The sequence below is a fragment of the Urtica dioica genome, chromosome 6, assembly GCF_054948205.1.
Source record: "Urtica dioica subsp. dioica isolate 48M chromosome 6, U.dioica_male_clone48M_v1_H2, whole genome shotgun sequence".
Taxonomy (NCBI): Eukaryota; Viridiplantae; Streptophyta; class Magnoliopsida; order Rosales; family Urticaceae; genus Urtica; species Urtica dioica.
This window is the reverse complement of record NC_142761.1, coordinates 40,939,943-40,955,811: the sequence shown is the minus strand read 5'-3', so window position 1 is coordinate 40,955,811 and position 15,869 is coordinate 40,939,943. Positions and strand designations below refer to the sequence as shown.

At 40.3% G+C, this 15,869-nt stretch overlaps 1 protein-coding gene across 1 annotated transcript; it reads right to left on the bottom strand.

The window, feature by feature from the left end:
• Positions 1-82: 82 nt before the first annotated feature.
• LOC149394181 (uncharacterized) lies at positions 83-1,508 on the bottom strand. Its single transcript, XM_089617769.1, has one exon. It carries the CDS (start codon positions 1,462-1,464, stop codon positions 217-219), a length of 1,248 nt encoding a protein of 415 aa, XP_089473895.1. The 5' UTR covers positions 1,465-1,508; the 3' UTR covers positions 83-216.
• Positions 1,509-15,869: the final 14,361 nt, after the last annotated feature.

Below are 15,869 nucleotides of genomic sequence, written 5' to 3'. Positions count from 1 at the left end.
TGTTTTTTTTATCAATACAAGCACAGGACTATCCTCAACCATCATAGATTCAAAATCAATAAATATAAAACTATGTCTTTGAGAACTGGGAAAAAAAAGTCCCCAATATTAGTTGAAATTGGGTACAAATGAATCCTACAGAATATGATACTCCAATTATATAAATTCTAAGCTATAAGTAACAAACCGGGTTCATAACCACGGCCTATAGCAGGGTTATTTTACAAGTGCTTTAAGCCTCATTGCATTAATCTTCTTCAAAGAATTCCTCGTTATATAAACAGGTGCTACGCCATCACAGATCATATCCTTCAAAAGCTTGAGAGCAACACCTACCTGTCCCACCCTTACGTAGCCTTCAACGAGAGTGTTGTATGAAAAGATATCTGGCCGAAATGGCATTTCTTCAAAAATCTCCTTTGCGTTCTCCATCTCACCTTGTTGACAAAACCCATTTATTAACGTGTTGAAAGTTATCAAACCTGGCTTCAAACCATGTTGCACCATATCTTCAAACAATTGCTGAGCCTTATCCATCTTCCCATTTCTAGCAAAGCCATCAACAAGTATATTTACAGTCACGATGTCTGGATAGATATTTCGTGTCACCATCTTGTCAATGAACAGATTTGTTTCTTCCACTCGGCCAGCCTTACACAACGCATCAATTATAGAATTGAATGTGACAACATCAGGCTCGACACATCTTTTTTCCATCAATTCAAACACTGAGATCGCATCCTGGATTTTATCGACTTTACAAAGTGAATCAATGAGAACACTGTAAGTGTGGACATCAGGCGAAACTCCATCATTGTCCATGTCAGCTAAAAGTTTCTGTACTTCTTCCAAGCGGCCAGCTTTGCATAATCCATTAATCAGTGAATTATAGCTAACAACATTGGGCTGAAGACCACGGCTGGTCAGGTCCCGAAACAAGCTCAATGCCTCCTCAGTTCGTCTTTCTTTACAAAGGCCGTCGATGAGTGCACTAAAACAGTATAAATCAAGTTTAATCCCTTCAATTTTGAGGATTCGCTTAAGAAGACCGATTGCCTTTTGGGTCTCTCCGGCCTTACAGAACCCATTGATGATGGTCCCATATGTCGCCTCGTTGCACAAACCTTTCTGCTCGACCATCTTCTCGAACAAATCCATAGCCTCAGCCATAGAACCTTCCTTACAGAGACCGTCGAGAAGAGTATTCATGGTGAGCGAATCAGGACGAATCCCACTTTTAATGGCCACGGAGAGAACTGAGAAGCCTGACTTCGCACTGTTTGATCGCCACAAACATTTGGCAACAATGGTCAAAGTACAGACGTTGGGCTGGAAATCAGTTCCACGAAACCTAACGAGGTGTGAGTACATAGAAACCACAGTGGAGAACTGATTCATCTTCGACATTGAATCAATCAATTGATTGAAACTACGAACACAGGGCATGGGTCTCAAATCAGACATGTCATTGAAGAGACGCAGAGCTTCGCCTATAGATAAGTCTCGGGATTTGCATCGATTTTGGACCAATTTTTCAAATTCAACTGTACTTCTAGTAGAAGCGTAGCTACAAGAACGAGAATGAGCAAAGCTAGAAAAGATTGAAGGATTACCGAAGACTCCTTTGCTCAGCATTTGGGGATTCATCTTCTTTGATCGGATTTTTTTCTTTTGATTTCGCCTCCGCAAGTCCTCGTCAAACCGCCCTAATTTGTCTAAATTATAATTAATTAATTAAATAAAAAAGTTATTTGAACGAGTATTTGTTAGAATTAGTCAACTTTGATGGGTCTGTGTTAATAGGCCTTCAAGTCTGACCCTAAAAAAAGTCTAACACATGCCCGGACCGGGCACTGATCAGGCCCCGTTCAAACCCACTCTTTTTTAAATAAAATAAATATTTTTTTTTGTTTAAGATTAATTTTTTATGTTTAAAAAGTACTTTTGACACATAAACTCAATTTTATTATTAATGTATACATGTTTCTACTAAAATGTTTGTTGTTTTACTCAAAAATGCATATTTTGAACAATAAAAAAATGTTTATTTATTATTTTTTATGATTCTAATTTGGGTTTTTTAAAGTCTATCTTTGGCCCTTTTCTAATCCAGGTATGTGCTCAGCCCTCAACTCGCAAGTCGAGAGTTTGGTCCTGGGTTGGGCCTAAAGTCTTATTCCTTAAGTTTGGCTCGGCTTGACCTTCCAATAAAAGGGCTTGGGTTGGGTCTGTGCTCGGACCTTTTTCGGGCATGAAAAAAGGGTCGGCCCAACCTGACTCTTTTCCGTTTTTTTCGCGTGTGTCGTCTTGGTTGTTTCTAGAGCCAGAGAGTAAAGGTAAAGAAATATGCAAGATACTCATTATTTTGGACTGATTTTTTCAAGAATGTAGTGGAAAGACCAAATAATGATAATCACACAAACAAGATCATGAGGTAATACCAGCTCAAAGGCCTTGTGGGCTCTGTTAAGCCATTTTTTAGATTAACTCTTGTAGACACGGCGTAGGTGGACTGTGCTACGTGCCTTTGAATTTGTGGGATTGGGAGTATGGTGGTAGTGGTGGTTCTTCACTTAACTTCACGCCCGAAGCGAGTTTGCTCTTCTCTCAACTCTACGCCAGGAGTGAGTCAGTCGCAGTGTTCCTTAAGAAAATAGAAAACGTGAACTACAGAAACGCGGAGTGTTTCCCCTCGGCGCGTGCTTTGACGCTCAACATGAGTCTTGGTGACATTGTGTGAGCGGAGATGGCATTGATTTCCCTTGGTTTCTCTTTATTTTAGTCTCAATTGTGTTTTATGTGAGAGAAATAGTTAAGTAGAAAATTGGGCAGAGTTTTGTTAGAAAGAGAAATATAAAGTAGAAAATTGGGTAGAGTAGAAAATTTTGGGACGCCTTCGCCTCTCATGGAACCGGTGGAAGGCGAAGAAGACCGGCGTCGGAGTCCGTTCCCTCGGGATTTGGAGAGCCCTTCTACGCGCACTTTCTCCGGCTTCGAAGGATATCCCGCCGGACATCGAACCAGAAGCACCGCCGCGGCGGACTCGGGGTCGTATTCTCCGTCGCCGTCTTCGTAGGGTCTCTTGATCTTGATGGCGATTAGCGAGCCCGACACGTGGCAGTCGTCGTCGAAGATGGCGGTGAGAGCGATGAGCCTGTCGTTGGTGGAGGAAAGGGTGAGCGTCGGAGGAGGAAGAAGAGTGATCGGCTTTGGTCTTCTTCTTCTTCTTCTTCTTCTTCTTCTTCTTCTTCTTCTTCTTCTTCTTCTTGCATTTCCCTTTTGTTTGAGCTTCTTCCCATACACACGCACATCGACCGATACAAAAATGTTTTCCGACGGAAAGGGTAATTTGTAATCTCATGCAATTTAGTGCATAGTATATTTAAGACGTAAAATATTGGAAAATGTCAAATAAAGAGAGGGTATTAGTGCATCTTACTTAAACAAGATTGTAATTGCAAACGGTCTTAAATTATTAAAAACCATCACAAACCATCACAAAAATTAGTAATTTCAATCGCTAATTTTGTTGAATTTCATATTTACTATTCGCAAACCATAGCAAAATTTCTTAAAATTTAATATTTTTGAACGCTAAATCTAACTATAAGTAAAAATAACAATTTAATCTAATTTAAATTTATTCGAACTTAATAATAAAATTAATTTACTCATTCTTTTGAACTTCAATCCTTGAAATCCACGTGTTTAGAGAGATATTTATAGTGTGAGAGAACAGGAAAAAAATAAAGAATATGATGATTACGAGACTTTCAATTTTTTTTCTCCAAAAGATGATAAAAAAATCAAGTTTTAAATATCTTTGACATCAAATGTTTAGTCACGATAATTTACTAATTAAAAAGTCTAAAATAGTGTTGTTAATTGGGTTGGATCGCCCGTAAGTTAATTAGTCCGGCCCTCTTTTTTAGAAGTTTCGGGCGGGCCCAACCCTTTTTAAAAAAGGCCGAGCTAAATCTTGCTTATTGACAGATCTGGCCTGATCTTAAGGTATATGCCTTCGAATCCGTCCCAATCCGGGCTCTAAAAAAAGACCAACCCAAGCTAGGACCGAGTCCTAATTAGGTCCAGTTCGGCCCTACTCTTTTTTAAATAAAAGTAAAATTTTATTTTTGTTTAAGATTAATGTTTTTATGTTTAAAAAGTAGTTTTGACATGTAAACTCTATTTTATTATTAATGATATAAATGTTTCTAACTAAAATATTTGTTGTTTGATTAAAAGTGCTAAATTTTTAAAAATATTTATTTATTATTTTCTTTATGATTATAGTTTGAGCTTTTTAAGGTCTAGGTTAAGCCATTTTCTAATCCGGGTCTATGCTCGGCCCTCGCCTCCGAGAGTCATGGGTTTGGTCTTAGGTTGGGCCTAAGTCATATTCCTTAAGTTTGGCTCGGCTCGCCCCTCCAATAAAAGAGCTTGGTCAAGCCTGTGCTCTGACCTTTTTTTGGGTCCCATCTATCTCACAGATGAAGATTTTGTTATTTCGCATGTGTTTGTCTTGGTTGCTTCTGGAAACCCTCCGCAGTGCGCTCTGGTCGAGATGGAGAACGCGAAACAGGCGATCTCCGTCGTTTCGATCCTCTCCGACTACCCGTTCATGATCTCCGGCATGCCTCGCCCCGTCCGCACGCGCGCCGCCCAGCCGGACATGTTCTCCGACAAGCCTCCGGTCCCCGGCCACCGCGTGGAGTGCCGGTGGATCGACGCCGGAGAACCGGACTTCGCCGCGGCGAGGTCGCTGAAGAGCCTCGCCTACAAGCACTCATCGGAGACGGCTTTCATGCTGAAGCAGCACCAGGCCGAAGAGGCGGCTCTGGCGAAGAGGCAGAGCGAGGCGCTCAAGACGCACTACAAGAAGTACGAGCTCATCAATGGCATCGTCTATGACAAGACTATTGCAGATCCAGATCGAGAGTATTTGGGATTTGGTGTTTAGGGAAAGAAAAGAAAGAGGAGAAATGTGGTGCGAACAATGTGTTCGATTGATTGAATTGAATCACCAAAAATTACACTGTACATCAATATATATAGCTTAGTAAAACGACACTACTAGGCTCAATATGTACAAACGACAATAACTCTATAATATATGTCGTAATACTCCCCCTCAAGGTGGACGGAAAACATCTTTCACGGCCATCTTGCGTAACAATGGCTGGAGAAGTGAACCTGGCAAGGGCTTCGTAAAAATATCCGCTAATTGGTGCTGAGAACGAACTGGAAGCAACTTCAAAATCCCTGAGCGAAGCTTTTCGCAAACGAAATGGCAGTCAACCTCGATATGCTTCGTCCGTTCATGGAAAACCGGGTTTGAAGCGATGTGAATCGCAGCCTGATTATCACAGTGAAGGACAGTGGGGGCAGACGACCGAATCCGAAAGTCGTGAAGCAACTGATGAAGCCAAATGATCTCAGAAGTCAATGCTGCCAAAGCACGATACTCGGACTCAGCGGAAGAACGAGAAACCGTGGTTTGCTTCTTAGATTTCCAAGAGATCAAGGAATCCCCTAGGAAAACACAGAAGCCGGTAACGGAACGACGAGTGTCTGAACAATTCGCATAATCATCATCAGAGAAGCCCCGAAGCTGGGTCGAAGAAGAGGCAGAATAGAAGATGCCTAGACCTGGCTGGGCTTTAATGAAACGAAGCAAATGGTGTGCCGCGCGAAGGTGAGCTTAGCGAGGAGCAGATAAGAACTGACTCAAAGAATGAACCGTGAACGTGATGTCCGGCCTGGTAATCGTCAAGTAAAGAAGCTTGCCGATCAATTGGCGATAAGAAGTGGGGTCATCAAGCAAATCACCATCAGAGGCAGAGAGAACAGTGCGAGGATCCATAGGCGTCTTGACTGGCTTAGAAGCCAAGAAATCAAAATCAGTAAGGATTTGGAGCGCGTATTGCCATTGAGAAACCATAATACCACTTGAAGAACGAGCTATCTCAAGTCCCAAAAAATATCGTAAGCCGCCTAAGTCCTTAAGCTTGAACTGAGAACCCAAGAATTTCTTGACCCTGTCAATCTCATGAGAACTTGGACCCGCCACAATGATATCATCGACATATAGGAGAACAGCTATAAAAGACTCCCCAGAACCCTTGGTGAACAAGCTATAGTTAGCTTTGGATTGAACAAAACCAAATTGAATGACAGCGTGCGTGAACCACAAGTTCCATTGGCGCGAAGCCTGTTTGAGACCATAAATCGATTTGTGAAGCTTGCAAACCAATTTCTGGGTAGAGGAGCAAGGTTGAAACTCCCCCTGAGGCTTGTAACCCGGCGGTAAAGACATGTAGACTTCCTCAAATAAATCGCCATTTAAAAAAGCGTTACTGACATCAAGTTGAGCCAATCGCCAATTATGAGAAGCCGCGAGAGCTAATAGCATTTTCACGGTGACAAGTTTCGCAACAGGCGAAAAAGTCTCAGTGAAATCAATACCCTCAGTCTGATTATACCCTTTGGCGACTAAACGAGCTTTGTGTCGAGCCAAAGTCCCGTCCGAGTGAAGTTTATTTTTAAAAACCCATTTACAGCCAATTAGGACCTTATCTAGAGGAAGAGGAACAACTGACCAGGTCTTGTTGTCATGCATAGCAGTGATCTCCTCATTCATGGCTTCAATCCACTCCGGAGACGTCATGGCCTGTTTATAGTGCTGTGGCTCGACATGTAATGAGACAGCAAACACAAAGGACTTGAAGGACTGAGACAAAGCCTGATAGTAAATAACTTTGTCCAGTGTATGAGGAGAAGAACAAGATGTCACGGCCTCAACTTGATTACAATGGAAGTCATGCAAGTAGGTAAGGGCAGATTTGAGTCTAGTAGATCGCCGTAGAGCTGGAAGATCAACATCTTGAGTCCCTTGAAGTTCAACAGCATGGCCAGAGCTGACTTCTGTGATTGCAGCTGACTGGAGATCTACAACTGGTTGATTCGAGGTGCTGGGTGATTCTTGAACACAGTCCATAGAACCTGCTGATAAAGGCATAACCACGTTGTTGAAGATATCTATCGGAGCATCTAAGTGTGGCTTGTCGGCAAATGGGAAACTGTGCTCATGAAAAATCACGTCCCTTGACAGAAAAACCTCATGTTTGTCAAGGTCATAAAGTTTGTACCCTTTAACTCCCGGTGGATATCCCAAAAATACACATCGCCGTGCACGAGGATCAAATTTCTTCCGGTTAGCTTTTAATGTAGCTGCAAAAGCTAAACAACCAAACACTTTGAGCACGATGTAGTCTGGTACTTTGTTGAATAATTTTTGAAAGGGAGAAACATTCTTCAAGACCGGAGTGGGAACTCTATTGACCAGAAACGTGGCTGAAAGAACACAATCTGACCAAAATTTGTGTGGGACTCTTGACTTGAAGAATAAAGCACGAGCCACATTCAGTAAATGTTGATGCTTTCGCTCAGCCACTGAGTTTTGCTGAGGCGTTTCAACACATGTGAATTGATGTAAAATCTCTGCCTTAGCGAAGAAGTCAGAGAATGTCAACTCAGCTGCATTGTCAGATCTAAAACTCTTAATCTTGACATTGAATTGAGTAGATATCATATTGCAGAATCTCGGAATTAGTGAATAGACATCTGTTTTCTGTTTCATAAAAAAAATCCAACAAAATCTACTACAATCATCCACCAATGTCAAGAAATATCTGAATCCTGAGTAGGAAGGTACATGAAATGGACCCCAAACGTCACAGTGGATCAAATCAAACGCAGAATCTAAGAGTTTATTGTTTGAAATAAAAGGTAGGCGTCTATGCTTAGCTAAAGGACAAATAAGACAAGGTTTCTCAGCACTAAAACTCTGATAATTGAGAACTTTTCTCAGAGAATCTAGCACTTTGAAAGAGAGTTGTCCTAATCTGTCATGCCAAAGCAGCGCTGACACTTTATTGACCACTGAATGCATCTCCAAATCTCCTCCTAGAACGTAGAGTTCCCCACACTTGTTACCCTTGCCAATCATCCTCAAACTGTTTACATCCTGTATAAAAAATCCATCAGATATAAAGATGACCATAGCCTGTGAATCTTGAGTCAATGATCCAACAGATAGCAAGTTGGGCATGAATCCAGGAACATACAGGACATTCTTGAGTAACAAGCGCTCATTGACTCTTATATCACCACAATGATGCACTTGGATGACTTGATTATTCGGCAATGTAACGGTGGAATTTATCAATGCTCTCAAATTAATGAACAAAGATTTCTCGAGACAAACATGTTTGGTTGCTCCTGAGTCTAGAATCCATGAATGCCGTGATGCAAATGATGCATTTACATGTACTTTAACTTCATGATTACCTTCCATATAGGTAGTGGCATTGACTTCATCTTGAGTAGTGGATTGTTGAGACTGAATCGAGTGAGCTGAGAGCATAGCCATAAGTTGTTGCTACTGCTCCGAAGTTAGAGAGTGCATAGGCTAAGCTTGATCTCCATTGTTGTTCTGAGTTCCAGGCTTGGCTTCAACAGCATTTGCCTGAGACTTGAACTTGGACTTGTATCCAACCGGAAAACCGTGCAGCTTGTAACACTTCTCCATAGTATGACCTGGAATCTTGCAATGAGCATAAATCGGCTTGTCTTTCTTCTGATTCCAAGTCTTTCGCTGAGCCTCATCTTTCACAGCCATAGACATGGCATTAGAGGTGTCTGGAGTACTAACCAACTCAGATCTGATGGAACGCTGCTTTTCTTCTTGAGAAACGAGAGAGAAAGCTTTGTTTATCGGAGGAATCGGATCCATGAGCAACACTTGACCTCTCGTATTGACATACGTCTCATTCAATCCCATGAGAAATGCCATAACGTACTCAGCTTGATGAAAGGCATTCAGACTCTTCACTCCTCCACAGGTACATTTGCCACAAATACAACTAGGTCTGAAATTGTTCAGTTCTTCCCAAGCTGACTTCAAACATGTGAAATATGCGCCAACAGATCTTTGATTCTGACTTAAACATGTAAATTAAACATTTCAATTCAACTTTACTAACGAAATTACTAAGTAACAATCACATAAACATTTCAATTCAAATAATTACGATAATCTAAAACTAAACTAAATTAAACATTTCAATTCAATTTCACATAAACGTAACGAACCTAACCAATCCAAACTCTCTAACCAATCCAAAATCTCACTAATCCAAAATTTATAACCAAACTAATCACGTTCCAAAAAAAAATCAACGAGAGGAACTCATACCTCCACGATCGCGGAGTGGGCTTGTCGTCAAGGAGGGAGTGGGCTCATCGAGGGCTCAGCTGAGGCACGCGGCTCGGGGCGGGAAACTGGTCCGGTCGACGGGGTGGGCAAGGCTGGTCCGGGCGGTGGGGCAGACAAGGCAGGTCACGGCTGGCGGGGCTGGAAGAGAGAGAGAGACAGAGTGAGATTGAGAGACGGTGAGACATAGAGAGAGAGAGAGAGAGAGAGAGAGGGACGTACCTGAGAGCGTTTGGTCGGGGCGGCGCGGGTAAAGGGAGAGCGGGCGGCCAAGCGGGCGAGGCTAGAAGAGAGAGAGAGAGACAGAGTGAGATTGATAGACGGTGAGATAGAGAGAAAGAGGGGGAGGACGTACCTGAGAGCGTTTGGTCGAACGGCTGGGAGGGGCGGCGCGGGTTAAGGGAGAGCGGTGAGTGGAGGGGGACGGCGAAGAGCAGATTTGAAGGAGAGCGGCAACGGCGACTTCGCGGTGGCGGTGAGAGAGAGGGCAGTGGAGAGGGAGGAGACTCGGGCGGCGAGAGAGAGAAGACTGAGAGTGATAATGAGATTTGACTGAGTGAAAGAGAAGAAGAAGGCTCAGTCGAGTTATAACCCTTTTTCATATTGGGTGTGACATTGTCGCACCTAATAATCATATTGGGTGCGACACTGTCGCACCCAATGTCGCACCCAATATGATTTCCCAGATCCAAAAATATTCGGAGGGAATTCGCTGACAACTTTAATTTTTAAAAACATTGAGTGCGACATTTGTCGCACCTAAAGGTATTAGGTGCGACAAATGTCGCACCTAATAGTATTCTGTTCAAGATTTTTATATTAGGTGCGACAATGTCGCACCTAATACCACTAAACATTAGCGAAATTTTATAGTCATCTGGATGAATATCCGGTACGACATGTCGCACCTAATATTGGTTTAGGTGCGACTATTAGGTGCGACATGTCGCACCTAATACCCTTCCGCACCTAATACCCTTCCGCACCCAATATGTAATTTGTAGTAGTGGTAGAAATCTCACGCTTCAATTGAAAAATTCTAGGTCCATTACTCTTTTGGAATCGCTCTTGGAGATCAATCAAAATTTCACGAGCAGAATCAGAGAACAGGACACTAGAGGAAATTTCCTTACTCACAGAATTCAATAACTAGGATATCACTATGTTATTGTTTCTAATCCACAAATTGTGGAGAAAAATATCTGTGGTAGGAGGTTTAGAGATTGTACCGTCGATGAAACCAAGTTTATTCTTCACTGAGAGAGCTATCAACATCGCACGACTCCAGGATACGTAATTCTCATCGGTGAGAGGCTGAGAAACGAGAATCGTTCCCGAATTATCAGAGTGATGAAGATAAAACAGATTCATTTGCTCTTCTGCACCAGATCGCTGCGAAACATAACCTGAATTGATCGGAGAACCTTGACTCTCCTCCATTGGCAATCGAAAACGAAAAACTGAGCAAAGGCGAACCAAAGAAGATGCTTGATTTGAATCGACGAAATGAGATCTTGATTGAATCTATGAACGCGAAAAAATCTGCTCTGATACCATATTGCAGATCCAGATCGAGAGTATTTGGGATTTGGTGTTTGGGGAAAGAAAAGAAAGAGGAGAAATGTGGCGCGAACAATGTGTTCGATTGATTGAATTGAATCACCAAAAATTACACTGTACATCAATATATATATAGCTTAGTAAAACGACACTACTAGGCTCAATATGTGCAAACGAAAATCACTCTATAATATATGTCGTAATAAAGACGGCTCACAAGCTGGCTAACCATTACTCGCTCAACCACGGAGATCATCGCTGATTCGCTTCTCTGTCTTTTGCTCTCTATAGATGATCTTTTTTTACTGCTCTAGGCTTAGTTAATTTAGAAATATAGTACAGGTTTCATGTGGCTGTTTGCGTTGGAAATCGAAGCTGAGATATGTGTGTGAATGTGTTCGTTTCTTACAACTTGATAACAATATCTTGAATCAGATGTGCAGTGACAAAAGGTTCACCGGAGAAGATGATATCGACACTCCATCGTTTACCTCCCTAGCTAATTCTCTAATTGTAGTTCTTATAACTTGTCTTTTGCTATCTAGTATTAGTATAGAAATATAAAAGTTCATGTGGTTGTAGCGTTGAAAATGAATTCTTGCAAAATCAACCAAACTGAGATATGCTTGTTGGTTTTCGTAACTTGATAACAATATGTTGAATCAGATGTGCTGTGGCAAAAGTATCACTGGAGAAGATGATATCGACACTCCATCGTCTAATCATTTTCAAAGAGGTATGACTTCGAATAGTTAGATTATGAAAGAAAAAGTCGAAGCAAGATCATATATCAAAGTTGTTAGACGCACAAAATTTGCTACGATAGTTATTTGGTAAAAAGTATAATATACCGAGCCGAACAGAGAGCCTGATTCAACACCGGATAATGCGTAAATTGTCACTAAAATAAATTGTAAAATCGTGAGGGTATGAATGTTGTGTGTATGTCCTTTAATCTCATGTATTTCTCATGTTATGGGTGGTGTTATACTGTGTGTGTGTCTCTCTCTCTCAGTTTTTCAAGAGATCTCAGTCCTTCACGTTTCGCGGTCTTCGGTTAATATCTTTTATGTTCTCCGCACTGTAACTCGCATTAATGCTCTTTAGGTTTGCTGGGCATAGCTTATTGCGAGCTTCAGCATTTAGTACTTTTTGAAGCTAGGCAATCTTGACGACGAGCTTTATTCTTTTCCCTTTTCGTTAGACTTAAGCTCAATTGTTCAGCTCTGCAAATAAGGATTGTCCTGCTCGTCAATTGATATAACTTGCCGCTCCTTTCCCATTTTTTGCGTTTTGTTAGAGTCTCCTGCCTTAACTATTCAGCATTTCAAGGATTTTGTTTTTTCGTTTCCTTTCATATTGTTGAACTTGTAAGCTCCATTGTTGAGGTCTGTGGTAAGTGATGACTCTTCGAGTTTGGCTTGAGTTCATTGACGTCGCTCGCTATGCATGAAAACCTCTCTAAGTACCAAGTTCTCAATTATGAAAGTTCTTGATTTTAAACACTTGTTGAAATGTTAAACAAATCTTTGTTCGTTGGCGAGGTTTCTCAATTCGGTATGCTCTCGCTTTTATTCAATCGGGTCTAGCTCTTAACGTTGGAATTGTCCAACCATTCGCTCTGATTTTCGCCTAGATTTATAAATAGATGTATTTTTTTTTTCTTTAGAAGGGATTTGAATTTTAAGCGGATTATTTTTTCTTTGGAGTGCAACCACTGCTAAATAGTTCTGCACTGTGCACCCGTTGCTTCGAATTATTTAATATAATTACTGTTTATTCAAATATTATTTCTTGTAAGATAAGTAAATACTCATATTTTATCGAATGGAAACATAAGCTAATCAAGCTTCAAAATGTTTATTATTTATCTCCATTTTGACGTAATGTCTCAGTCATCCGCGCATTTTATGTTCACCGTATAAAAGTTGATATACACTAGAAGTTCATGTTGGAAAACTTTTTTCTTGACTTTATTTTTTATTAAGTCTTACAATGCCAAGGTATATTTGGAAATATTTGTAATATTTTTGTGAAAAGTACAATCATTACTTTAAGTTAATTGATGAGGCAATTTTTATAATTGTCTCAATTTTATTTCAAAATGACCAAGGTTATTCTACAAAATATTCAAACAAGCAAAAAAGTATCTTGACCTATGATGATTTTTTAAATGCGTAGACGTGAGAATTTATTGATGTAACAATCGATCAGCTTTAGGGTTGTTTGTGATAAGGTGTCAAACATATATTGTATTATAGAAAATTGATTATTATCCACGCCTTGATGTGAAAGAAATGGTGGGGTTCACATGTCAAAGTGGGTCGCACTTGTATTAGTGTATCGGCGGTCAGCGCTCGTTTATTATTAGTTTTAAAAGAAAAAATAGATGATTATCACATCATTGATTAGAACGACGTCAACACTAACATTATGACCAGGTAACCTAGTATAAATGTTTGTGTATTCGTAAATCGGGATCTTTGAGTTCGGTGATTTTGCATCTCAATGCCTAAAAAGTCGCCATAAATGAATGTGTATTTAGTTGATAAGTTTGGGACAAAAGCCACAAGAAAAAAATAAATAATTTTTTTAATTTTCTTTACGTAATCAACTTTTTTTACTATCAAACCTCCTCGAACAAAATTTGGAGCTCCTTGTACATTACTATAAATAGGCATAGAATATATTATTTAGGCCAAGCTAAGTTGGGTAAACCACTCACACCCCTCCAAATGAGGAGAAGGGTTCGAGTTTTGCTCAAAAGAAAAAAAAACCATTAGAGTTAGAACCTAACACATATGATCTTCATTAAACGTTATTAAAGCCCAAAAGTACATTACACACTACTAAAACCATTATTTTAACTACGAAATAATAATGAATTAATAAACATAATCAAAGTGGGCTTCCTTCAACAATGTCTGAATGGCATGAATTGACGCTCGCTCTTGCTGCATGGTATTCATGTTTTTTCTTCCTTAATTCACTCCAGCCTTGCCCTCATGTTTGGTTTTCTCTCTTGTGGTGCTTATGGCTGTTTTGAACTCTAGAATACGGAATTGGCGTTATAAAACTCCGTTGTTTCTTTGCATGTGAGTATATATCATGCTCTCTCTCTCTCTCTCTCTCTCTCTCTCTCTCTCTCTCTCTCTCTCTCTCTCTCTCCATGTACCGTGCTCCGGCTGCAATTTTTCTTTCAAATCTGCTCAGACTATTGTTTGGACATTTATTGTTGTAGACAAGCATTTCATCTTTGACACCAACTTCAATATGATGAAAACGTTCCTTTTTCTTTTGTGCATAGCTTTCCAATATATTTTTTCATCATGATTTTACGGGTCTATTGTCCGTTATTATTTTTCTTGTGGACTGAAGCACTAAAGACGGCTGTGTATATATTAAATCGAGTTCCAACCAAGGTCGTTTTAAAAACGCCATTTGAGTTATTCAAAGGTTGGAAACCCAGTTTGCGACATATACGCGTTTGGGGATGCCCGTCTGAAGTGAGAATTTATAATCCACAAGAAAAGAATCTAGACCCTAGGACTATAAGTGGGTATTTCATTGGATATGCCGAGAAGTCTAAAGGTTATAGATTCTACTGTCCATCTCACAATACTAGGATTGTGGAATCAAGAAACGCAAAATTTCTTGAGAATGACTTGATTAGTGGGAGTGACCAATTGCATGACTCAGTGTCTGCATTAGATCACAATGAAGCTGAACCTTCTAGTTCAAGTGATAGACTGATTATCGTACACACTCCTCAAGCTCAATCGTGTGTAAGACAACCAGCTATTGAAATTCCACAAGTTAAAATGCTGATCCTTTAAATCAAGTTGCTGATCAAGATCATGTTGAACAACCAATCGAACAACCGACTGAACAACAAGATCCTCAAGAGAATAATGAAGCAATGTTAAGAAGATCTACTAGAGTTAGAAGATCATCAATTCCTAGTGATTATGAAGTGTATCTGCAAGAGATGGACTGCAACATTGGAGTCGAGAATGATCCTGAGACGTTTTCACAAGCTGTAAGTTCTAAAGAATCTAACTTATGGCACAAAGCTATGATTGAGGAGATGAACTCTATGGCAATTAATCAAGTCTGGGATCTCGTCGAGTTGCCTGATGGTTTAAAAGCCATTGGATGCAAATGGGTCTTTAAAACAAAGAAAGACTCACAAGGCAACATCGAGAGACATAAGGCAAGACTTGTAGCCAAAGGGTTTACTCAAAGAGAAGGAATCGATTACACGGATACATTTTCTCCTGTTTCAAAGAAAGATTCCCTTCGCACAATTATGGCATTAGTAGACCATTTTGATTTTGAGTTACATCAAATGGATGTGAAAACAGCCTTCCTTAACGGAGATCTAGAGGAAGAGGTTTACGTGAAACAACCTGAAGGATTCTCTGTTGGGGAATCAAGTGGGTATCAGACACGAACAATCGCTCTGATACCACTTGTCGGTGGATCGAGCGCGCATCGGACACGAACAATCGCTCCGATACGACTCGTTTGAGATGATTCCACCATATAACCATATTAATGCGGAAAAATAATTAATTACGCTGATCATAAGCTAATTAAATTATGGTTATAATTAACAAGATCTAGTTATGTTTAATTAATTTAATTCACGAAAGAATATATGTCAAGCAACCAAAATAAGAGTAAACGAGTACTTACATTGATTTTCGGTTCACGAACTGAAAGCTTTCACAATCCGTCTTCATCTTGAACGTACAAGCTTCCACACGATCAAATAAGGAATTCCTCTTTCAAGGACTCGATGTGATGACACCTTAGTCTTCCGAAACGTAATCTCCGAGACGAATAAGAAAGATGACTGGACACAGTCTTTATCTCACTAGATCACGAAACTAGGTGTTTCGAGATCTCTCTCTTATTTTACTAAGAATGGAAACGAATTTCCGAGGGGAAGAGAGGCAGAAGTGCACGACCAAAAGGAGGCTAGAATGCACGAAATTATTAGGTCAAAATCATTTATTTTTGCCTTCTCATG

Coding starts and splice junctions, on each gene's coding strand:
- LOC149394181 (XM_089617769.1), bottom strand. CDS start 1,464: ATGTCTGATTTGAGACCCATGCCCTGTGTTCGTAGTTTCAATCAATTG.